At 40.0% G+C, this 26,095-nt stretch overlaps 1 protein-coding gene across 3 annotated transcripts; it reads left to right on the top strand.

The window, feature by feature from the left end:
* The first annotated feature begins 11 nt into the window (after positions 1–11).
* On the top strand, positions 12–25,438 carry LOC309705703 (NACHT, LRR and PYD domains-containing protein 3-like). Of its 3 annotated transcripts, XM_082531623.1 has the most exons (14): positions 12–1,055; positions 1,186–1,417; positions 1,886–2,029; positions 2,159–2,527; positions 2,653–2,690; positions 2,809–3,045; positions 3,514–5,383; positions 7,257–7,439; positions 9,134–9,301; positions 18,437–18,610; positions 22,513–22,686; positions 23,658–23,831; positions 23,966–24,015; positions 24,542–25,438. In XM_082531623.1, the coding sequence occupies exons 4-14, from the start codon at positions 2,286–2,288 to the stop codon at positions 25,075–25,077; spliced, it is 3,846 nt and encodes a 1,281-aa protein (XP_082387749.1). In that variant the 5' UTR covers positions 12–1,055; positions 1,186–1,417; positions 1,886–2,029; positions 2,159–2,285; the 3' UTR covers positions 25,078–25,438. The 3 variants fall into 3 exon arrangements, with proteins under 3 accessions (XP_082387749.1, XP_082387751.1, XP_082387750.1); XM_082531625.1 differs by having other exon boundaries at positions 12–1,417; positions 2,254–2,527; XM_082531624.1 differs by having other exon boundaries at positions 12–1,417; positions 2,241–2,527.
* The last annotated feature ends 657 nt before the right edge of the window (positions 25,439–26,095 follow it).

The raw sequence follows: 26,095 nt of genomic DNA, 5'->3' as shown, positions 1-26,095 counted from the left end.
TCAATGGAAAATTGTACTTAGTAGTCAGTATAATCTTTTAATGATATAAGTTTGCATATGGTAGAATACTGCATGTAATCATTTGCGTTTAGAAGTATATAGTTGGTGGCATACTGAAAGAATGTCTCATCCTAGGAGGTCTGTAACAACTTGGTGTACATTCCAGGGTGTTCTGGCGTTCACCCCCAGATCCTAGGAGCATGGGAAAGGTCGTACCTTGTCTTATTGTTTTACGGTAGGATTAACGTAGCTATGTCCGTTTTAGTCTAAGTGCCTTTTTTACATATAGATGAACTGTTGGATTTTTCAGACCAGCAGGTTAAGGGAAGTTGTTTATGGGGTCACACTCTGACACACACACATATACACTTCCGCATTCCAATGTAAGGAACAAACGCCCACTGATCTATAAATAAAGACCAGGGTAGTCTCTCAGGGCGAGTATCAGAGCCCTCAGTCTCAGTTCGAGTACTCTGTGCTGCCCTTGTATACAAGTAAAACTGTGTCTTTCTCCTCTCTGATTCTCAGCTGAAGAAGTGTCTTAGAATACATCTCTTGACAATGACTAGTACTTTGGTTTCTTTCATGAATACTTTGGAATTGGATTACTCTAAAGCTGCACACATCACAAAGGTGTGTTCAAGAAGTGAGTTTCAGGAAAACTTTCAATAAATGCAAATATACACAGGTTTGTGTGAAGTGATGGCAGACTAAGCGTGAAAGGATTCAATGTTTCTTTCCCGATTAAAAACAAAGCTCGAAAAAACAAACAAACCAAAAAACGTAAGGCTCTTTTTCTTTTTGCCCAACCAAAAACTTACAGTATCAACAAAATGAGACCTCTGCATGAGTGTGAAGCTTGGACAATTGAATTTTTCCTCTAGTTCTGCTACAGCAAAAGCAAACTCAAGGGATGTTGGTTACCAAGGTTTTCAAATATTTGTGTAGTCTCTCTCTCTTCGGTGTTGCATTTGCAGACTGTCGCCGAATACCCACACTTGAGGGACAAAAGCACTGGGACACCTTCAGGAGCTGCTCGGCCATGGATGCTCCAGGTGGATGGTTTTTGTGCTGATTTTAATGCCAGAGGAGCTTTGGCGCTTTGCAGTTACCAAGTCAGCAGATCGTCTGTGTCTTTTACACATTACGTGTGTCAAACATTGAAACATTATTCATTTTCCCCAGGTTTCAGGATTAAAGAGTTACACTCCATTTAAAAGTAGTAACACCACAGCACATGTTATGCAATTATTTACCTGCCCACTACAAACTGCTTCTCTTTAACAAAAAGCTAAGTCATAATAAACGTTTATTGCAGTCTATAAAGTAGTCTGTCTTGGATAACATTTGGTTTTATTGCTAAACTGACTAAGATTCTTCTTGAACAGCTGAAAATGAGAGACTACACTTATACGAAGTAAGTATTTGGCACTTTGCATTAGGAAGTTGCAAAAACTTTGTGAATGAGTTTGTTTTTTTTTGTATATGTACAGAAGATTTGCAAGAGGTACAGCTACACTGATATTGTGCAAACCTTAGATAAGCAGCTGTGAAAATGGTTTAAATGCTTTTACTTAGCTGCACATTTCCTCTCTGTGTACAAAAGTTAAAGAGTTTTGATAAAATTTATCTAAAAAAAGAGCAGGCGCTAGTCTGTCCTGAATACTTTCACTTTACCGTAACAAGTTACTAATTAACAGTCTAACCTCCTAAAAAGAACAGCCTTGGTGTTATTCTTGTCATGTCTGTACAAAGTTAAGCATTTTGAAATGTATCAGTTGATTAATAAAAAATCATTTTCAGAGCATCTGTAGTGTAATGGTGTAATAGCATAAAGCACTAACCATCAAAAAGCGTTTTCAGTACTTTTTTGTTGTTGTTGCAGTATTCACAAACAGTGAGAGAGAGAGAGAGAGAATTCAATTTCCGCCCATCCTGCCAACGGTTCACTTCCTGTCTTGCTATCGTTTGGATCCAGCAACATACATCTTTGCTTTACTGCAGCAGCTACTGGAAATCAGACACAAAGGTAAGAAAAAATAAACATATTTTGAACAGCGAGTAGTTCGGTCAGATATTTTACATAGTGACGATTAAGAATATAGCAAAATAAATGTTTCTAGTTAAACTGAAATATCTATGATAAATTCTGCATTAGGTGAAAAGGGAAAAGAAAGTCTGGCTGTTCTCAAGACAGTAGCAATACAACAGAACTTCTATGTAATAATACTCATATTTAGATGCAAATGACAGAGTCACTGAGCTGACTGTGAAGAAATAACATCATGGGGAGCCTATGGTCTGCACATTGCTGTGCAAAAACGAAAGAAAACAGTTGTGAGCAAGACAACATTTCCACTGCTGAGAAGAGTGAAGAAAGTTCACTCCTCCCTGTTGGACAGCAGAGGGGGGGAAACACAGTGAAGGAAAGAAGGGAGGAGCCTGCATGCACACATGCTCAAGAAACTTCTGGGGAAAATGACTGCAGTGAGAACAGCAATGATACTGCTGAACTCAGTGCCCTCAGGTGAGACCTTTATTATCTTCTTATAAGTAAATATACAATCAGTATTTCTAAGGTAAAAGATGAAATAAATTATTAGCGTAGATTTATAAACCATGTATCGCTAAAGCAGTTTTGCCTTTTTCTAGTCCTTGTCTGTCTGCTTCAGCAGTAACAGAAATGAAAGGTAAGTTAATAATTATAATTTTATGATTAACTCTGATCATAAAATGCACATGCTTTCATTCTTTGTCTTCTAAAGTTCTAAACAACATGTCTTACTTTTTTTTTTAACCTTTTCATAGATGCAGCCTTGGTGGACAAGAACCGCACTAAGCTCATTCAAAGCGTCACTTTGGTGATGGCTATAGCTGATGAATTGAGACAGCGGGGTATGATCCATCCGGAGATATACAACAAAATCAAAGCTGCTGGGACTAGCCAGGATCAGATGAGGGAGCTCTACAATTCACTGACTACTAGAGAAGTCAAATTTGCCTTCTACAAAATCCTCAAAGAAATTGAGCCACAGGCATGTGAAAGTATGTTTCAGTTGTTTGGTAACTATGTATACAGTGCATAGGGAAAGCATTTACAGCATTTGACATTTTGTCATGTTACAGTCTTAATCCAAAATGGATTAAAGTCATTTTTCACCTTAAAAAACAATATTTTTTTTTTCCAAATTTCTAATACATTCATGTGAATGTGAACCAAACAGTTTTCACTTTATGTATCCTTCTCTGTGTAGAATTTTTTTTAAGTAAAAAAAATTATCTATTTTGGAATAGGACGAAATGTGGAACACGTGAACTGCTGTGAATACTTTTCGGGTGCACTGTACAATTATTAAATACAATTAATATAATGTTACAAATTTGCGTAAACTGCAAATAAACACAAAATGCAATGGTTTTTAAATCGCATATCCACATTTTATTTAGACAATAGAAGACAATAGAAAACACATGCTTTATTTTGAAATTGGTGGTTTTCCTCTTTACCTACAGCAGAAGATGTCATCAAGGAGGTCATCAAAAAGAACAAAGAATATCTGAGGCAGAAGTGTCAATGGGAGTTGGAAGGCACTGGGAAGTCTCGTAAGGATGAAAAATCATTGGATAAAATTTACACAGAGCTTCACATTATACAAGGAGAGAGTGAACATGTCAATAAACAACATGAGATCTGGGAGATTGAAGATAAAGCGAGAAATCAAACTGTTGAGTGTACTAGAATCAACTGTAATGACATCTTTAAACATGAGAAAGATGACAAAGAAGTGAAAGCCATTAGGACTGTGATGACAAAGGGGGTCGCTGGCATTGGAAAAACTGTCTCTGTGAAGAAGTTCATCCTTGACTGGGCAGATGGAAAAGCCAATCAGGACTTGGACTTCATCTTTATGTTTCCATTTAGGGAGCTAAATTTGGTCCAAGATGATCAGATTAGCTTTGAGAACCTTGTGAAAACATTCCATCCAGAACTTAAAACCATAGCAGTTGCGAAAGCTTTGGCTGATCGTGAAGTTTTGTTCATCTTTGATGGTCTCGATGAAAGTCAACTTCAGCTGAAATTCAAAACGACCACAATACTGGATGATGCTACGAAGGTGTCCTCAGTGGACACTCTGGTGACCAACCTTATCAGGAAACATCTTCTTCCCTCTGCACTTGTTTGGATTACCTCAAGACCAGGAGCAGTTCGACGCATCCCTATTAATTATGTCGACCAGTGGACCGAGGTCAGAGGATTTGATGATCCACAAAAAATAGAGTACTTCAGAAAGAGAGTTGAGGACAAAGCAGTCGCTGAAAAAATAATTGAACACATGACAATGTCACGGAGCCTGTACATTATGTGTCACATACCTATCTTCTGTTGGATTGCTGTAGATGTTTTTGAGTACTTGATGCGTAAAATGGGAAACACCAAAGATGAAAACCAAAAAATACCCACAACTCTTACTGGGATGTACACACACTTCCTTCTTATTCAGATGATGATAGCTAATGAAAAATATGGCGACCAGGAAGAGCAGGAAGAGCCTGATACAGCAGAGATCTTTAAGTCAAATGAAGAGTTCATTTTGAAATTAGGCAGGTTGGCTTTTGAACAACTGGAAAAAGGCCGGATCATATTCACTGCTGGAGATCTGAAGAAGTATGACATAGATATAACGAAAGCTGGAGTTTACTGCGGGTTGTGTACAGCAATATTCAAAGAAGAGAGTGTGTTCCTAACAAAGAAACTTTACTGCTTTGTGCATCTCACAGTTCAAGAGTATTTTGCTGCTCTCTTTGTATATCACAGTTTTGTAAATAAAAAAATTGATTCTGAAAGTCTCAAGGATTTCATGCTAAAAGGGTCTGATGAAGAGCTCAAGTCTATCTTGGAAACAGTTCCAGTGGATCTACCTTTGAATGAACTGATTGAAATTACAATAGCTAATTCGGCTCTTAGAACGACTGGAGAACTGGACATGTTCCTCAGGTTCCTTATTGGCTTGTCTCTACAATCAACACAAGACCTGCTTCAAGGTCTGATTCAACAGACTGAAGAACACTCAACGAATATTGAGCAAATTCGGTCAAGTCTTTTAGATATAGATTTATTGGATTGCTCAGCTGAAAGATGTCTAAACCTTGTCCACTGCCTGACTGAGTTGAAAGACAATTCCCTACATGATTCAGTACGAAAGTATCTGAAACCAAATTGTTTTCCTGAATCACCGCTCTCTCCTGTTGAGTGTTCAGCTCTGGCTGACTTGATTCTGATGTCAAACACACCTCTGGATGAATTCAATCTCAAGAAATACAGACCATCAGGAAAAGGTATCTTTAGACTTCTTCCAGCTGTGAGGAACTGCAGGAAAGCAAGGTAAGTTGGTTCTTTATACAAGAATGTTATTAAGTTCAGCAACTTGAGAGCACTGCAATATTTGGGCAGTGCTTTGTTCCTCCTCTTGTGCTCCTATGAACAGTCAACTTGATAAGCAAGCTTATCAGTAAGCTTTAATGTAAGGGACTAAGTAACGTCCTAACAACTATAATACAATAAAGCAGTAAATTTAAAATAAATATAATAAAATAAATGAAAGGAGACTGAAGAAGAATTATAATGTTTCGATGTAAGGGTAAATTCTTCTCCTGAAATTGCTGCTGTATGGTTCTGAGGACTGAGACTCCGGTGGAGCGCAGGATTTATTCAGAAGAGATATGTTTTGTTAAAATCCATTTTATTACACGAACCTGAAGTCTGTGAGTAACAACAGACTTTTACAAGAACACATGTGTTACAACAACAGATATGTGTTAATGAAGATGCTGCTACAGTTCCATATGTGTAAATGTGCCTGTGTACAACCATAAGTACTTGAAGTCAATATTGCACACTATAACATTAAACACATTAGTCTAGCACACTAACACAGCCCCATCAAGAGCTGCTTTTTGACAGACCTGTGGTATCATTAACAACATCAATGTGTTACAAAGAAACATGGAAACCACTGTGTGTACGCACTGCTGAGAAAAGACACGCAGAAATGGGTACCTTGTACATGTCTTGTGACATGAATCTCTCCTTCCTTTACTCTTATCCTCCATATTGAGTTTGGCTTTGTTTCAATAAAACACCAGTACTATTGTACTGTAGGAATATGTGGGCACGGGCTCTAAGCACTCAGATAAAGAGTTACAGAACACATCCTGAGTTTTAGCACTGTGCTCACAGCTTTGAGCCATCCAGTTACGCAATTGTACTGATAACATTTCACCCTCTCATTCCAAAAAACACAAGACACACATTTCATTTTAAATTCAGCACAAATTACAGGAAATTGCTCACCTCAAATCTCAGTAATTCACCTTCGTAGGAGTTAAAATCTTCACTTCGAGAGATAATAGTGAAGCAGAAGAGTTGCACTCATTGGTGCACGCTAACTTTTTTGATGCTGCATCTTACATTTACAAACTTTAGCTTGTCTGTCTAAAAATGACTGCAGTTGGTCAAAGTCAGACTGTGATTGTTTGGAAACACATTGCTGGGAGGTTGAATTTACTGGATAACAAGTTGGTTGCTCCAGCTACTTGTAATAGTTTGCAAACCCCAAAGAATTCAGTGCAGTCGCTCAGTAACAATTGAGTTTTTCCATCGCAAGATTACCATCCCATTTTACTATAGAGTGTTTGAGGCTTCACAGCAGCAATGTTTTGCAACACTAGCTAGCAAAGGAATGAAGCTTGCTAATGTAAACAAATGACTGACTCCCACCACAGTACAGACTCCAGTATAAGCTCCACAAGTACAGAAGCCCTATCAGTGTGAGCCACTGGCTCCAGCTGACGTAATACCTGTTGCTAGAGCTCTGGGAGCTGAAGAAAAACTAGTACAAGGCATGAGCAGACCAAGTTAAAGTACTGACCTACCAATCAGAGCTATATGAGGACATGAAATAAATAAATACAGCCTGTAGGACTAAACCTAATGTACCTCTCAAGTGTGTCATATCTGCCAGACCAGACCTTTGAATCCATGCACTCTGCCTGTTAACTGATTAATCTCACACTGTGACATTAAACACCTAAGAAAAGAAAAAAAGAATGAAAAAGCCCAACCTATTCAGGTCATGCTGTGAAGTGTTATGGGTGCTATTACTCCTATTGCAGTGATTTCAGTCAAGTAAATCATTTGCATGCTTCTAAAACATTATCAGATACTGAAGAACCATCTTTTTTTCCCATCTCTTCAGAATTTCAGGCTTGGATCTTTCTGTTTGGGAATATAAAACTATCGTTTCAGCTCTTCGTATGCCACGTTCTGTGCTGACTGAACTGCACCTGGTCAATAATACATTTTACAGCAGAAATGACGAAGGTGCAGAGATATTGATTGATGGACTGGGGAATTGCCAGTGTAAACTGAAAACTCTTAGGTTAGTAAGAGTATTATTTTTCGTTATGTTTTGTTATCATTTATTTGAATGAAACTGATTTCATAATAATTTTGTGATTTTTTTTTTTGCAGGCATTGCATATAGGGATGGGAATAGATAAGAATTAAGAAGTTCCAATTTCATTATCGACATCACTTACCGATTCAATTTTTTATCGATTCTCTTATCTATTCTGTGCAAGTGGAACTGATAAGCAGTAGTGATGTGTCTGTCGCGAAAGAAATGGCTCTTTGAAGTGAACGTCGCGAGCCGTGGTTTTTGTTTTCTCTCTCTCACCCTCTCTCTCGCACTTTTTTTTGCTTCACTCCGCACGCCAGCCTTGTGCTTGCACTGAGCAGAGGGGGGAGGGGCAGTAGTTACACTCACAGTAGCACATGAACAGTAGTGATGGGATTTCCGTCTCTTTTTAGAGAACCGGCTCTTTCGGCTCGGCTCACTAAAAAGAGCCGGCTCTTTCGGCTCTGAACTGGCTCTTCAGGTTGTTTTGTTACTTTAATTAATTTATTATTAATATTTATTAATTTATTATTAATTATTAATTAATATTTATATATAAATATATGCGCTGGCCCCTAGAGACAAAACATGTACAAACTCCAAAAAGCACGTACAAATTCCAAAACACATTTCTAGCGTTAACTGAGCTACCTAGATCACTTGAATTACACAATTGAAAGCATATGTGTATGGTTTGTGTATTAATACACAAGCACGCATATATATTCAAATAATTTAAAAAAATGTTCATTTATCTGTTACTACCACACACCAAATCCAGTCGTTGGTACTTCCTGGCTTGTGTAGCCACTAGGTAACAAAACCTCAACACTGCGCCTAGCATCCTGGAGCACTTCTGGGGTTTTGTACGTGCTTCGGAGTTTGTACGTTTTTTGGAGTTTTTACGTGTTTTGGAGTTTTTATGTGTTTTGTAGTTTTTATGTGTTTTGGAGTTTGTATGTGCTTCGGAGTTTGCACGTGTTTTGGAGTTCGTGTGTGCTTTGTCTCTAGGGGCCACGGTAAATATACTTTTATTTATTCACTCCACATAAAATGTAATAAATAAATCATATAATACAAAAACCAACTATTCACATTTCAACTTTTAACTATTTAAATTTTCAGCTTTTTCCTTTTTAAATAAATTTAAAGTGAAGCAACAAAAAGGACCACAGCACAATTAAATATAAATTAAAATATGAAAACAAAAAGAAGATGCACATCTCTGTCATTTCGGCCTGCATGAATAAACTTTCTGAATCCTTTATCATCTGCAACTGAAAATAGTTGTGGATGATCACTATACCTTTCTAATGTGATGTTGTTGTCCCTGGCTCTCTTTCTCTCCCTCCTGCTCTGTTCCTGTGCTACTGCGAGTGTAACTACCGCCCCTCCCCCCTCTTCCCAGCGCAAAGCACAAGGCTCGTGTGTGGAGCCTTGTGCTTAATGTACAAATGTACAAAAGTAATAATGTAAAGAAGAGTGGGCCAAAATTCCTCCACAATGATTTGATGAACTCATTACTTAACATTACAAAAAAATTACTTTGAATTATTGCTGTTTAATGTAGTTCTAAAAGCTATTGAGTATTTTGTTTTTATAGAACTGTGTGAAAACTTTTTTCCCATGACTGTGTTCATCAGTCACTTTTCACCTATTATCCTTTATATTTGCAGTCTTTCTGGTCACGGGCTTTCAGAAACACAGAGTGAAAATCTAGCTTCAGCCATCAAATCAATCATCTCAAATTTAAAAGAACTGGAGTTGAGTGACAACATACTGAGAGACTCATTACTCTCTGTGCTCTCCACCGGACTGGGCTGCACTAACCTGGAGAACCTCAGGTCAGTGTTAGATGTTATTCAGATGTTATTCCTTATCTGGGACTTAGCATTATAGCCTGAGATGACACGGCTTTGATCAGAAGTTATTTATACCATTACTGGCTTTCAGTCCTGCTTGGATGTCTAGGCAATAACCTTTCATGACTGTGTGTGGGTAAGCCCACTAACAACAAAAAAATGCCCTTTCCATGTTTGGTCAATACAAAGAATGCATATGATTTTGCACTGGCAAAACTGATGCAGGACTCACTGAATAACCATTGTTTTACACTATATTCTTTTGTGCGGTGGTTTTTGCATCAAAGATTTCATGAATGAGTAATGAGCCTATCCTATTACAGCCAAATGACAACCTGAAATGATTTAAAGAGTGGAAAACAAACCTTTGACCTTTGTTTGGCTTCATATCTAATCAGCCAATCACCCGGCAACTTAGTGCATTTAGACATGTAGATATGGTGGAACTAATCTACACAAAGCTGATTTTAGTGACTTTGAAGAACCACAGGTGACTCTACTACTACTACTATTTTGGCCATGAATTTTCTGTGGGTTTTACCGCTGGAATAGACATCCAGGGGAAAAAATTGGTGGTCCTCCAGACGTGCCAACTAGAATTGCTTACTGAGCACATCGGGTTTGTAGCTGAAAAGTCAATGTTTCATCCATAGGATTAATGTTAGCTAGCTCTACTTGCTCCATATTGTCTAGGTCCAAAAACAACATGAATGATAAGGAGAGCAAAGGGGATGCTCCCACTTTGCGAGGAAACAATTTGCCAGATACACTTTGGGAGAGGTTGAGCCTTTCATGCATGCCCAGATTTCATTGTTCTTCTTTGTAGTGTTTACATCAGCTTAGTCCTGTAAGAACACACTCATGTATTGTACTGAGTGAGCTGATCAAAAAGAAACCACAACTTATTTTAACTTGTGTATTCATCATCCTGTGACATCCTGCTACAACACTTTAACACAGAGTGGACTTAAAAAGAAATACTACGGTTGTTACTTGTTGGCTTTGCGGCTAATGGCAAGTACATAGGAGCAGCCAGACTTCTGTGTCAAAAAGTCTGCCTTGACTGTAATTAACTGAATGAATCACTTGTTAGAGCATTGAAGAAAATATAACCTGATCAAACATTATTCAGCTTTAAATATTGTTCAGCTTTAAAGTTACTGTGCAACTGTGTAATAAAAATGTGCTCACGACTTTGGCCTTGAGAGCGATAAGAAGCGATCGCCTCATCCTGCAGGCGAAAGATATCTGCAAGCGAAGAGACTAGAACACCCAAGGCCGCTTTCCTTTTATGGAGTTGTTTTTCTGCTAATGCAGCACTTTCCTCACAACCCCCTCCTGTAAGTTTTAGAGAATATATACCCATCCTCACAGCAAATATTAGGAATCTCTTGATGTGAGCTGCGTTGAGAGTTTGTCTCTGTCTCAATAAAAGTTCACTGATTCCCCATCTGCAGCAGGTGTCCGGTTGTCTTCATTCTCCGCCAGCCTGGTTAAGTCAATTCCTCCTTAACATCTAAAAGAACCTATTTAATGAAGGAAGACGGGTTCACTTTGTGTTTAATATTATTCTATTGCTGTTGTTGTTTTTTTTTATATCCTTCAATTGGCGTCACGAACAGGATGCGCTCCAGGTCAACTGGAACGGATGGGAGGAAATCGGCCGTGGTCTGAGTGAACGGAGTTTGGACAAAAGCTGTGTGCACACAAAAACAAGGTAAGCAGACCTTTTATTTCTGCTATATTGAACATTATAAAAATACTTAGTGTCCAAACTCCTAGTAATTCATAACCAAAATTGTCTGGCTTACTTAAGGCTTGTTGAGAATCAGACAAGTGAATAAGAGATAAGTGAATAAGAAATAAGTGAATAAGTGAATAAAGATAAGAGTGAACTGAGGTCTGACCACGGTTGCAGCCGACGGGTTGCTCTCCGGTGTCGGATAAATACCTCAGTGCAGGTCTGGGACCTTGAAAGGGTTTATTAGTAACGCCTTTCTAAACAAATTAAAAGGTTAAAGGCCTTGAGAATATTTTTTAGTAATATTCTCTAAACTACAGAAGGGTTAGGAAGGCCCAGAGGACTTTATTAGAAAAGATCCTCTAAAACTTAAAAAGGAGAAGTACTGGTTGGAGTCCAAAGGAGGGGTCCCTTTGATCAATAGGAGAAAACGGATCTCTTCTTAAAACCCCGATGATTTTAGTGTTTTAAATGTTTTGATGTTCTGTTTGATATTGGACACACATAAATACACGCTGAATGCTTGCTGTGGAACACTGGGCAGGACAGTTTGGTTCTCCGTTGTTCACAGATTACACAATTAAAGGAACTAGGTTCCTCTTTTGGTTAAAATAATACACCACACATAGAATTTTTTTTTTACACATTTATTACATACATAAGGAGGGTAATGAGTGACTGCAGGTAATGTATGAAGTGTGAATGAGACGTGTGAACAAGGTGACAACCAACTAGCACCCCTATCAGGAAGCTCTAGGCAAGGTTACCCGCCAGACTCCGGTTTGGTAGAAGCTTGGTAACACCTGAAGGGATATTTCAGTGCTGACTCACCTTTAAAGCAGCGCCCCAGCTGTTAGTGCCTAACAGAGGCAGAAACCCAGCTGGCCCAAATTCTCCTTTAAAATCAATAAATACAACATAAATTACCGGTGTGTGTAAATAAGTTGTATAAATCTGTTAGATCTGAAACTCCTGCTAAAAAACTTCCTCTCTACAACTCTTTTCTCTTCTCTCCCTCTTTCTCTCAGTTGGGATTCTGTGTGTGTATGTGTGCTGGAGAAATAAAAAAAAAAAAGAGGAAAAGGGTCTCTCTCTCTGTCTCTGTGAGAGGAAAAAGGTGGGGGCCGAGTGAGCCCGCGGGGCCGAGCGGGTCCGCGGGAGCGAGCGTGTATGCTGTATGAGGAAGAAGGGAGTGAGAGGGAGCGAGTGAAAAGAGTAATCGAGTATTTGGTGATTTTTTATTATTTCAGAGGCACTGGGTAAGAGTTTTGACTTTAGCTGTGAGAGTTGTGAAAAGAGCAGGTTTTTCTTTTGTTGTAGACTGTGAGTAATCGGTGTTTTTCTGCCTATTGTGCTGCGTGGAAGACACAGAAGTGTAGAAATGTTTGTGGTTTATCTTTGTTTGACGTTTTATATAGAGTTGGTTGATTCAGGGTGATTTCTCCCGTTTAAGGGAGGAGTTGCATTGTGGTTATGTTAAAGCTTTGCTGTAGGGGTATGTGTGTGATTTTGTGCTGGCTTCGCATGTTTAAATGGATGCATAGAAGTTTGTCAGTGAGAAATTGTTATGGTGGGGTTTTAAAGTTAGTAAAGAGTCAAACAACGCCCACTGTTTTAAAAAGGCCCAAAACATCATAAAAGACACCTCACATCCTGGCCACTCCCTGTTCGAACTGTTGCCCTAAGGCAGACGGTACAGGGCAATCAGAGCAAGGACTAATAGACTCAAAACACAGCTGTTATCCAACTGCAATAACACATCTGAATACTACAAAAATGTCCACCATGCCACTCTTGTGTTAATCTATGCACGGTCTGAAGCATGACGGTGGGAATACTTAGTATTTTAAGTATTCTATCTATTTTATTGATTGAATTTTATTGTTTTTTTATATTTGATATTACTAGGGATGATGCAATGATCGGGGACCATTCTTAATGTCGTCGGTCTCATGACAATGACAATAAAGTTTTTGATTTTGATTCTGATTCTGAAATACACCCTCCTCAAGAGTTCAATGATTTAGGCAGTTATGTTTATACAAATACTAAATGTATGTTTAGTGTCTTCATACAGGTGTTTTTTCTTAACCTGGAAGCCTGAGTACGGCAGCAGAAGACAGGCCAAGCTTTGGCTAAAATTCACGGCTGGACACCAGAGTTGTCCTCACCCCTCCCGGTAAAACAAAAAAGAGAGAATGTAGTTTGAGGCGGGTTTTTCTCGCTGAACTGCTCTGGGTGCTGTGTCCCTGAATCTCACCAGTGTTAACCTCTGGCGGAAGACATGGAGAAAAGGAAAAGATGTTCCTGGTAAATCACTGAAACAAATAAAACCACACACAACCAGAGAAAGATATGAGAAGGGTGAGGAACAGACACATGTGCGTGTTAGAGAAATGCCTCGTTTGAGAAAAAGTTAAAGTAACCCATATACAGACGCACCCATACATGCAATGAAGAAACAGCTTACATACATGTGCACGTACATGCAAGGTTAAAGTAGCGACACTTAACATACACCTGTTTTTAAATGATATAGTTTATACATTACTGACAATTAAACGCTTTGGGTTGCAAGACAACAACGTAACGTCAAAAGACAAAGACACTGGTCTGAGGATTAAGTGAGGACACGACAAATTTAGTGGTTAAAAGGGTCGACTTGGGACATGTTTTTGTTGATCGTTTAAGACAAATGACTACTGAATGATAGGAAATTCCTTTTTAGGTTTCTAAACAGGATCTTAAGAATTTTAACACGTACCTGTGTTGTCCTGTCAACTTGAGGGGTTATGAGTTGATTATATGGTGAAAAAAAAAAAAAAAAAACAAAAACAAAAAAAGGGGGGAGACGAGATCTCGTTGTTTCTCCCCTCTCGGGATAACACAGCCAACACAGCACAGCCAACACAACATCATTTTCCTGTTCGCCTGTTTTGTTTTGTTTTTGTTTTTTCTGAGAGCCGAAGCTGACCTGGACTCCTACCCTCCCCTCTACCATCGTTGCCCTCTCCGCGACCATCTTTGACCCTTTGACCCCTGAAGGCCACAGCAGCTGGACTCACAACAACAACTTGAGGATGTCAACAGTGCTGCAAAAGAGTGATCTCATGCAGCAGAGACGGAGAGCACTAAACCTAAAGCCCGTTTCACTACACGGGGGAAATTCCCAGGCTGCGTCAGCTGACAGAGCTGTGACGAGACGCGCATTAAGCCCGGAGGAAAAGGGACGGTGAGCAGAAGGATGCTGACCTCTGAGAAGAGCCGAACAGCAGAGCTGCAGAAGGCCGTGGACCATACAGAAGCAAAAGGGTCAAGGTACAAGGAGAAGATGCAGGCAGCTGCAACAACGGATGAAAACAGACCCAAAGAGGAGGGGAGGACCCTAGGCCATGCGTCAGGCCGCTGGTTTACCTAAACTACAGAACAGGAAGGTGATGAACACAAACATATACCAACACACGAACACACACTTCTGCATGCGCCTACTTAGAATGAAGGGAAACACACACATGAACACTTATGCACTTGTTGAGGGAGTAAAAACTGATACATACCCATGCACTAAAATCAAAATGTTGATTTAATTTACTAAGAAGTGACACACAATGCTCCAGCTGCTGCAATGAAGAATGCTTTACTGACAAAGGCTCAATGCTGCACACAACAAAGTCAAATACAGAATTTGCTATAATAATAAGCCCAGAGGGCATTTGTGTGGTCTGGGGAGCAGAGTCCGGAGCGGTTTGGTTATGAAAATGATGCCCGTGCGAGATATCTGGGGCTTAAGGCCTCGACTTAATTGTTTACTCTACACTAAAAAGAAAAGAAAACACTCTGAGCAGTGGTGCAGAGTGAAAACGAGGAATTAACAGTGTGAGTTTTATTTCAGAGCGCCACGTCATTGTGATGGAGATTTAATAAAGGAGGAACACACGGACAAAGAAGAAGAGAAGGGGGGGCAGCCCTTGAACGCGATTGCCTGAGGCATTAAAGTTCTGTACTAAATTCTGGTTTCCAGTGTGAGAAAAGTCACGCAGTGCCAGTAGTAGAGCTAGGTTGAGTGATGATTCTAAATTACTGTAAGTAAATCATCGTACACCGTTCAAGTTTCATGATAACGGGGATCTAGACTTTGTTGAACCCTAGGCAATTTGAACAGGTAAAAGTCGAGGGACCAAGTAGCAGTTGAATAAAAGTCATTGAATAAGTGTTGAAATAAACTGGCAGAATTAAGAGAATTAAAACATTTCAAGAGCTCAACTTACTTAATGGTTCAATTTTGTTTCACGAACGCAAAACATATAGGTTTATGAATATGAAAAGGTTGAGATGGTGTTGATTTGACTCTGTGTAGGTTTAGGTTGGTATTTTTATTGATGGGAAGAATATTCAGTGACAAGTCCTAAGACCCGGGCGTCTGCATTTTGTTTTTGTTATTTTTCATTTTATTTTGTTTTATATTTACTGATTTTTGTTTGTGAATCTTTTCTTTAAGCAGATCTGCACATCGGAAATTACAAGCATTACACGTCGGCGAGAAAATTGTTGTAAGTGAGTTTCTCCGCATTGAAATGGGTTCTGGAGGAAACACTTGTGGGGACAATTAGAAACGAGAGTCCCTGTTTAAAAAAGGATTCAGCGAGGTAATCCAAACTCAAGTTCTTGTTTCTTTTTGAGATGACGTCATTTTGCTGAGTGTGGAAACTAGATGCGACGACAGGTTTCACTATCAGCAAAGAACGGATGAATGGATGAAAGACTGGGAATAAAAACAAACGGACTGACTGGTAAAAGATGACAAGACTTGACCATGACTCAAGGTTAACCACCTCCACCTAGATAGGATAAAAGGGTGGATGAATTTATGTGGGTTTCTTTTACAGGAGTAGAAGGATGACAAAATATTCGAGGATGAGTGAACCTGTAAATGCCATTTTTGTGTCTTGTGTGGCTTACAGAGGTAACTGCGCAGCGTTACCATTTACATTTTCTTCCCTACAGGGTTACAGTTTTAATGTTTTTCTATTACAGGATTTCTGGGCGGATGTGTGAAGAAACGGTGTTTATGGGTTAGGAGTTGGGGATGCTATTACACTGTATTCTGGTGAGAGTGTTGGGGGAGACACACCCTGTCTTGAAAACTGTGATTCTTTTACAGGAAATGTTTTATAGCACCTATGGAATGAGGATGCCTGACTACGGTCAATGTGCTGCTAATGTTTGCTTTGCTTTGGTGAGAGGGGTGCAGTAGAAAACAGACAAGTGACATGAAAACAAGTAATAATAACAAATAACAAATTTGGGGACAGTTTGACCTAGAGCCCACTAACTGGCCATTAGGGGCTCTCGCTCTCTCTCTCTCTCTCTCTCTCTCTCTCTCTCTCTCTCTCTCTCTCTCTCTCTCTCTCTCTCTCTCTCTCTCTCTCTCTCTTGGAATAACATTGCCCAAAGGGTGAATAAAGCAAATTGTGGCAATAATAGTGATTTAATGATTGGAGAAACCTGAACATGATACTTGTCTGTTGAGCTGAATCGTTTATTACTCTTATGATTTTCCGGTGGGACTATGAAGATTTTTTGGTACAGATTGCAGGTTGTTGCTCTTTAACTCCTAGAACACGCCCTTGGCGAGGTGGGGGGAACTGGACCACCTTTCTGTGCCCCATCATCCTCTATTAGACGACATCCAAGCTAAGTAAACATGTCTTGGCCCTTTCCCCCTGAAATGACAGGCAGGCAAAGATGTTGCGTCTTTGTTTGCTTCCTGGCCCTGGGTCTCATTCCCATTGGCATAATCCTGATCGTGAGGGTGACGAACATTATCGTCTTTCTCTTGTTTAAATGCTTCTAGAATGGTTGTTTCTCTGTGGTGTTTTGTATTAGACTTGTTATTAATTGTTTCCCTCACCCACTTCCTCTTGAAGGATATATCTGGTTGAACTGTGTCTGGTCGGGTTGTGAGGGTTAAGCGATGTTCTCAGGGTCTCCGGACTTAAGCCTGAGCGAATGTGTACTCCCACCACTGGATATAAATTGTTTTTTCCACACCCCTTACTCAAGTTTTACCATATTTACTTTTGAATGTCCTTAGCAGTTACCGTTCTGAGTTTATTTTACGGTTGATTTATTCTTTCACATTTTCACGTTTATATCTCTCATTATTATAGTATACTCTGTACTCTCCACATTTTTATCATTACTTATGTTTTTTGGTTGCTGGGTTACAGGAACTGTTAATTTTGTGTCACTACCCTGGTTGCACTAACTCGTTGTATCCGTGTGTGCAGGACAGCTGTTACTGCTTTCGTCGGGAACCGAGACTGCTTGCAGCCGACCCCTGGGCAGGGTGGTGCCTGGACTCTTTTCTCCTCATCTGCAATGACAGATAAAGACAAATGATAAGACCCGAGGAGTTTTTCGAGCCAGGCTTCGACACGTCTCTGTGTTCCTTTGAATGTTACTTATTTTTGTGTGTTGACCCATTTAAGATGGGTCAAAAGGGGGATTTGAAGAAAATATAACCTGATCAAACATTATTCAGCTTTAAATATTGTTCAGCTTTAAAGTTACTGTGCAACTGTGTAATAAAAATGTGCTCACGACTTTGGCCTTGAGAGCGATAAGAAGCGATCGCCTCATCCTGCAGGCGAAAGATATCTGCAAGCGAAGAGACTAGAACACCCAAGGCCGCTTTCCTTTTATGGAGTTGTTTTTCTGCTAATGCAGCACTTTCCTCACAACCCCCTCCTGTAAGTTTTAGAGAATATATACCCATCCTCACAGCAAATATTAGGAATCTCTTGATGTGAGCTGCGTTGAGAGTTTGTCTCTGTCTCAATAAAAGTTCACTGATTCCCCATCTGCAGCAGGTGTCCGGTTGTCTTCATTCTCCGCCAGCCTGGTTAAGTCAATTCCTCCTTAACATCTAAAAGAACCTATTTAATGAAGGAAGACGGGTTCACTTTGTGTTTAATATTATTCTATTGCTGTTGTTGTTTTTTTTTATATCCTTCAGCATGCAGTCTATGATGTAAAACAACACAGGACTTGTAGAGATGTGGGTCAATCAACAGTTACACAGCACAGATGACCTTATTATGTTACTGGCAGGGACAATGAATTATAACAGGCATTTTGGGCTGTACATGGGCTTTTTTTAAACCATATTAACAGTTGAGTCAAATTCTTCTCTACAGTGTAAAATTGTCTTGAATAGACTACCCATTTCTTCCAAGACTTTTTTCTGCTTCAACTAACAGCCTTCATTGGTCTCATTGCATAAGAGTAACAGCCAATTTTTGTAAAAGTGGGTGATTTACTGTATCTATGGATATCTATCTAATCTAATGCTGTTTTATCCTCTGTATCAAAAGGTTGAACCGAAATTGTAGGATTGCAGAAATCTGTGAGAAGTTAGTAACGGCATTCACATCCAGCACCAGTTACCTGAAAGAACTGGAACTAAGCTACACTGATTTAAAAGACTCAGAAATGGAGAGCCTCTCTGATGGGCTGAAGAACACAAACTGTAGATTGGAGGCATTAAGGTACAACACTGCATTAAAACAACAACAACAACTTTTAAGTACAAACTAAAAAATTTCTGTTACATTTTAGAGCTTTACAGAGAAGAGAAACCTCCCACCTCAAGTTTATTTTAGCAGTCAGCAGGGAGAGAGTGCTATTTGATTTCTTTTAAGAGATAAGATAAGATAAAACTTTATTAATCCCTCGGGTGGGTTCCTCTGGGAAATTCAGTTTCCAAAAAGCACAGCACTGACAGAAGTTACAGAGTTACAGAATATTATATATATATACACACACACACACACACACACACACACATATATAAATACAGAGACATATATAAATAAAATATACGAAGGGGATAAATAGAATAAATAGGAATAAAATCAAAAATACAAGTGAATTGCACATTTAAAGTATTGAGGTCTATTGCACCATTGATTATTAACAAAAGTATTACACAAAAGGTATTGCACAGTGAAGTGAAGAGGCACTACAGCTTAGTTGGTCCCCCCTCCTTTGTCCTCCTGTCTCCCCTCCCTCTCCCCTCCAGAGAGGAGTTAAACAGTTTGATGGCGTGTGGGATATAGGAGTTCTTAAGTCTGTTAGTTCTTGTCTTGGGGAGAAGCAACCTGTCACTGAACAGACTCTTCTGGTTGTTAATGGCCGTGTGCAGAGGATGCCCAGCATTGTCCATAATGTCCAGCAGTTTCTTTAGTGTCCTTTTCTCTGCCACTGTCACCAGAGTGTCCAGCTTCATGCCGACCACAGAGCTAGCCTTCCTGATCAGTTTCTCCAGCCTGGATGAGTCCTTCTTTGCTGTGCTGCTCCCCCAGCACACCACAGCATAGAAAAGTACTCCAGCAACCACTGACTGGTAAAACATCCTCAGGAGCTTCCTGCAGATGTTAAAAGACCTCAGCCTCCTGAGGAAGTACAGTCGGCTTTGGGCTTTTTTATACAGGTGCTCTGTGTTGCATGACCAGTCCAGTTTATTGTCCACCCACAGCCCGAGGTACTTGTACTTGTTGACCACCTCCACCTCCTCCCCCTCTATCTGAACCGGCAGTGGACCTTCTCTGGACCTCCCGAAGTCCACAACCAGTTCCTTAGTCTTTGAGGTGTTGAGTTGCAGGTGGTTTGTGTGACTCCATGCGACAAAGTTCCTCACCAGACTTCTGTACTCCTCTTCCTGATCATCCCAGATACACCCCATGATGGCTGTGTCATCTGCAAACTTATGAATGTGGCATAATTCAGAGTTGTAGCAGAAATCAGAGGTGTACAGGGTGAAGAGAAGAGGGGACAGCACAGTTCCCTGTGGTGCTCCTGTGATGCTGACCACAGTGTCAGACGTGATGTCCTTCAGCCTGATGTACTGCGGTCTGTCTGTGAGGTAGTCGGAGAGCCAAGCCACCAGGCAGGGGTCCACCTCCATCCTGTTCAGTTTTTCCTGAAGCATACAGGGCTGGATGGTATTAAAGGCACTGGAAAAGTCAAGAAACAGGATCCTGACCGTGCCTTTTCCCCCATCCAGGTGTGAGTGGGCTCTATGCAGGAGGTACAGGATGGCATCCTCCACGCCGACATCCGCCTTGTATGCAAACTGTAGTGGGTCCTGGGCATGTTGTACCTGTGGTCGGAGGAGGTTGAGGAAGAGCCGCTCTAGAGTCTTCATAAGATGTGACGTCAGTGCCACCGGTCGGAAGTCATTCAGCTCATTGGGCCGGTTCCTTTTGGGGACTGGGATGATGCAGGATGTCTTCCAGAGGGCGGGCACTCTCCCCAGTCGCAGGCTGAGGTTGAAGACTCGTTGTAGCGGCTCCCCAAGTTCAGCAGCACATGCCTTTAGCATCCTAGGACACACCTTGTCTGGGCCTGCTGCCTTTCTGGGGCGAAGCTTCCTCAGTTGTCTCCTGACCTGATCCACTGTGACACTGGGAGATGTTTGGGAGGAGGGGGGGGAAGATGTCTTGCTGCTGAGAGAGGGATTGGAGGAGGGGGGTGTCATAGTGTCAGGAAGGGGGGGAAGCGAGGGAGGTAGAAGAGTGGGGAGAGGACTCTGTAGTAAAGGTGAGGGTGAGGGTGGGGGGGTTGTGGGCTGGTCAAACCTGTTGAAGAAGTTGTTGAGTTCGTTTGCCTTCTCCACAGTCCCCCCCACTGTGCTTTTCTTGGTGTTGTGGCCTGTGATGGTTTTCACACCATTCCAGACCTCCCTCATATTGTTCCTCTCCAACTTCTGCTCCACCTTCCTCCTGTAGGTGTCCTTTGCTTCCCTCAGGCAGCGTTTCACCTCCTGCTGTGCTGCTTTCATCTCCTCCTTCACTTTGCTCCTGAAAGCCGCCTTCTTCATGTTGAGGACAGCTTTGACTTCCTGTGTTACCCACGGTTTGTTATTAGGATAACACTGTACCGTCTTAGCAGGGGCGACTGTGTCCACACAAAAGTTGAGATAGTCTGTAAGACAGTGTGTCGCCCCCTCTATGTCCTCACCATGTGGGCTCAGAAGCACATCCCAGTCTGTGGTGTCATAGCAGTCTCTCAGAGCATCCTCCTTTTCTGGGGTCCATCTCCGGATGGAGCGCGTTGTGACCGGCTGCCTTTGGACGAGGGGTGTGTATTGTGGCTGTAGGTAAACCAGGTTGTGGTCTGACTTCCCTAGTGGGGGGAGGGGGGTGGCTCTGTATGCATCTCTCACATTGGCATACAGTAGGTCAATTGTCCTGTTGCTCCTTGTGGGACAATTCACAAACTGGTGAAAAGCAGCCAGAGTAGAATCCAGTGTGGCATGATTAAAGTCTCCAGATATAATAATGAAAGCCTCGGGGTTTTGTGTCTGAAGTCTTGCTGTGACTGTGTGTATTTTCTCACAGGCAGCTGTTGAGTCAGCCCTCGGAGGGATGTAAACACACACACACAGATCACATGACTGAACTCCCGAGGTAGATAATATGGCCGCAAGCTAACAGCTAGCAGCTCCAGGTCCGGACGGCATACCGAAACTTTAACAGAGACGTGTCCAGGGTTACAGTATCTGTTGTTAACGTAGACAATGAGTCCCCCACCTCTGCTTTTTCCGCTGGCCTGCGTGTCCCTATCGGCTCTCACGGATGTGAAACCGCATAGGTCTACGTTAGCCTGCGGCGTTAGCTCGGTTAGCCACATCTCCGTGAAGATAAACAAGCTGCACTCACGGTATAGTCTGTGGTTGTTCAGAGCGCACAGTTCATCAATCTTATTCTGTAACGAGTTCACGTTGCCCATTATCACTGTCGGGATTGATGGTTTGAATCGCCTCCGGTGATCCGCTCTCCTCACTCCAGCTTTGCAGCCTCTGTAGCTCCTCTTTATCTCAGCCAGGATGTTGTGTCGCATGCCGGTCTGTCCCTTTGTTCTTAGTGCCAGCAGCTCCGCTCTCGAATAGATGAAGGAGCTGGTTCCAGAAGTTTAAAAAAGTGCATTATCCATCTTGTATCGCTATATCTAAGAGGTATAAGTAGAGTAACTAGAGGAAGGTGAAATAAAGTTTGAAAACCTAGTCTAAAAAAAAGTTAAAGTTAAGAAAAAGGTGCGGTGTTGTAGAGCTACTTGGAAAGGCTGCCGTCACTCCAGTGCCATCTTGATGTAAGCACACATTTGACAGCTATTGTGGTATTCTAACTGGCCATCTTCAAACATGGTTTCAAACAAAGACCTTACACTTGGTTAATTCTATTATACTATTTTATTTCAGCTTGCACAAAACTTTTATTATTTTTGCTAGATGAAAAGAAACGGATATTAATTTTTGTTTTGGGCTTTTGCATTTTATATGGTATATTGCTTATATATGTTATAAAATAATTAGTTTTTAATATTTTTCAAATGTGCAATTTCCTATATTATTAAGCTAAAAAAAAATTTCCTGCATTTTTTCATTCAGTCTCAGTCACAACAAACTCACCGAGAAAGGCTGTGAGACACTGGCTTCTTTGCTCAGCTTCAGAGCTTCCCACCTGAAACACCTGGACATGAGTTATAATGACCTGCTGGATTCAGGGGTGATAGCACTGTGTAATGCACTGACAAACCCACAGTGTGGATTAAAAACACTAAGGTCAGTTCACATGATGTTATCACAATAAATCTCCCATAAGGGAAGTAAATAATCGATCTCCTGCTCAATTTGTAAGTTTGCTCATTTACAAACAAATGAACAGTCTCCAGATTTTATGGTAGTCCCATTTTTACTGAAAGAGACAGAATATCAATCAAAAATCCAGAAGAAAAGATGTTTCATAAAAGTTATAAATTCATTTGCATGTCATGGAATAAAAGAACTTTATGATCCACTACTGCCTAACCAGAATTCTGGCTCCCACAAATTAGCAGATTACAGTCAATCAATCAGCGAATTACAGATACTCGTGACCTCAACTTATTATCTGTATAAAGCGCACCTATCCACAGATTCAGTTTATTCCATTCCAAGCTTGGACAAGAACCTCCGTCTCTCAGCTAGAACACTGAATATGGTTCGCGAATCAGTCGTCCAGCGGAACAATGACCCAAAACATACTGCCATGGAAACAAGAGTGGCTAAAGAAGAAAATAATAATCACATTAATATCACAGAGTAGCTTTAATCCTACAGAAAATAAAACTAATTCCATTAAAATGAAACTACCATAAAATTGGAGACTGTTCATTTCTTTGTAAAAACTTCAAAACTTGACAAAACATCAATTCAGCAAGGTATCAAATAATTATTTTCTCCAGTGTACATGGAGCCTCCTGCAGTATAACAAAAGTCTTACTGAATTCAACGTTTTTCAGACAGTTTAAGAGATGGTCTGTTATCGTGCAGTTACAATGCCTTGCAATAATTTGTACATTTAATATGCTTGAGATATTTATATATAACCACCACCAAGTCCCTTTGTTACTTTCAATGGATGATTTTTTTTTGTTTTAATCTCTGAAATAATCATATGATTACGTATGAATTTAGTTTGTGAGGTATAAATGCACACATTAAAACTGGTCTTGATAAGATCATCTACCACACCCACTGTTTGATTTCTGTAGGCTGTCATTTTGTAAAGTGACACAACGTGGAGGCTCCTCGTTGGTCTCAGCTCTTGACTCGAACTACTGCAGCCTCAAAGATCTGGACCTCAGCTTTAATAACCTCAATCAAGAAATAGTCAAGCTGCTAAATGAAAAAAAGAGAGATACATGCTGCAGTCTGGAAAATGTCAAGTATGGAAAAAAATCCTGTCTTAAAAAGAATGCTTTATGCTTAATTTATTATCAGTTTTTCAGTCATTTTAATATTGCAAGATCTATTATTGTTCTTCGTAAACAACAGTGCTTTTGTTTATTTTTCCCATTAGTGTGGACCACAATGAAGAATGTTGGGTTGATCTGAAGCTACTGAGACAGTGTAAGAAAAATATGTTCAAGAAACACTGCATGTGATGTGATTTGTGTGCAGGTTGTAATCTATATTTTGAAATATAAAAATTTGTTTTAAATCGGGGGGCGGGGGGTTTGAAAAAGAAGAAAAATCAGTTGGATTTATTAGTGTTTACTACTCAATGAGAATTATCAACAAGGTGTCCTGATAGAGAACATAAATAGCAGACAAAAACACTGAATTTGCTGGCTTTAAATGTTATTTTATACCTCAAAAGATAAATGATTAGTTGGTTTAAAGTCATAAACAAATTAGAAATGCTGATGCACAATACACTAAGATGGAGTCCACATTGACTGAGCAACGGAGCAACATTTAATCTTAAATCAAAGTGTGTTGTGTGTATTTTGTTTACAGACACAATGTACATGCAGTTATTTGGTGGCACCTGTAAATAATAACTAAACCACTTTTGGTTTAAGTTTCATAGCAACATTATCTGAGATCAAGAACGGCACAAACAGTTAACGTTTTTCTACTGTTTTGATTGCAGATGCCTGTGACCTAACACTTGATCCCAACACAGCAGGTGTGAATATTATTTTAACCAAGGAGAAAAAAATGGCAGAATGTGTTCAAGAGAAGCAACCATATCCTGATCATCCAGACAGATTTGATCTTGATCAGGTTCTCTGTGAAGAAGGTCTGACAAGTCGCCATTACTGGGAGGTTGAGTGTTTACGGGCTGATGTTGGAGTGGCATATAAAAGCATTGACCGGGTGGGAGACTCTTCCTCTGAATTTTCTTTTGGAAAAAATGAAAAGTCTTGGTGCTGGATGAATGGTGGTGTTTTTAGTCATAACAATAACTTAACACTTTTGAAAAGTACACCACTGAGGTGTACCATAGGAATGTATCTGGACTGGCCGGCAGGTATTTTGTCCTTCTTTAAAGTCTCTGCTGACACAGTTACTCATCTCTACACCATACACACAGCTTTCACTGAACCACTCCATCCTGGTTTCTCTCTGGATCAGTTGGGATCAATTTACCTTTGTAAACAAAGAAAAGAAGAAAATTTTAGATGAAAGGAAAGAAAGATTATACAGGAAAAAAAACTGGATTGGAAGGTTTATGATATCTCTTTATATTATGTCGTGCTCAGCTGCATATAATAAAGACATGGTTTCATGTCCTGCATGCCTTCAACAACACTAAAAATGTGGGCTCACTTTTTAGCAGACTTCAGAAATTTGCCAGACCAAATGTGTGGGACTCTAACGACCTATCAAAGGCAGTATATGTTTATCCCAACTGTGTTGACTGTACATTTTGTAAAATGTTAAACATGACTTTTTTTATACATTCATTTTTAATGTTTCAGTTGTGCTGTGTTGTAACATTTTTTGAAAGGTGCTGTATAAATAAATGTATTATCTTTCTTTAAAATTGTATATTTACTGATTTGTACTCATGTATCTTTTCCATTTTATATTTATACACCTCCTAACAACAACAACAATAATAATTTGTAGGGAACAAAATTTGCAAATTAAAAAGTCACATATTTATTGTAATTCTTAGCTTCTTCCTAGGATGACCCCAATAGTGGCTGCACACAGCTTGTACAGACTGCATTTGATTTTGCATGAATTTTATCAACCTGATAGGTCAGATAACAGAAAAATATTGTGGCAATTTTTGATTTGGATTACTAGTCTACCTTGTTATTTACTTTTAATGATAAGAGAAACCACGAGTGAAAGACACTGGGTGTTTATCTGTCTCTGTCTTTTTCCCCCTGACTGCAACAACAATATATTGCAACCAACATGAAATTTTTTACACAGTGAGCAAACCAGACATCTGTATGGACCAATGTGGAGATCGTGTTTGATTGTTTTCACGTAAAATACATCCAATGATCTCATATTCCAAAGCCCTTAATCTCTTCTCATTCAAAAGCCACACACCTGCAGAACATGACTAGTACAAAATTTTTCATATTCTGATATACTGTTTTCAAAAGAGATTCAGAAAAAATGGGATGGCATATTTGTAAACATATTGAAATTTGGTTTAAAAGTTGTTGCAGAAATGTAATAT

This window comes from Aulonocara stuartgranti (assembly GCF_965226115.1).
Source record: "Aulonocara stuartgranti genome assembly, chromosome: 4".
Classification (NCBI taxonomy): Eukaryota; Metazoa; Chordata; class Actinopteri; order Cichliformes; family Cichlidae; genus Aulonocara; species Aulonocara stuartgranti.
Note: the sequence above shows the minus strand (reverse complement) of the source record. Positions and strands in the feature narration are given on the sequence as shown.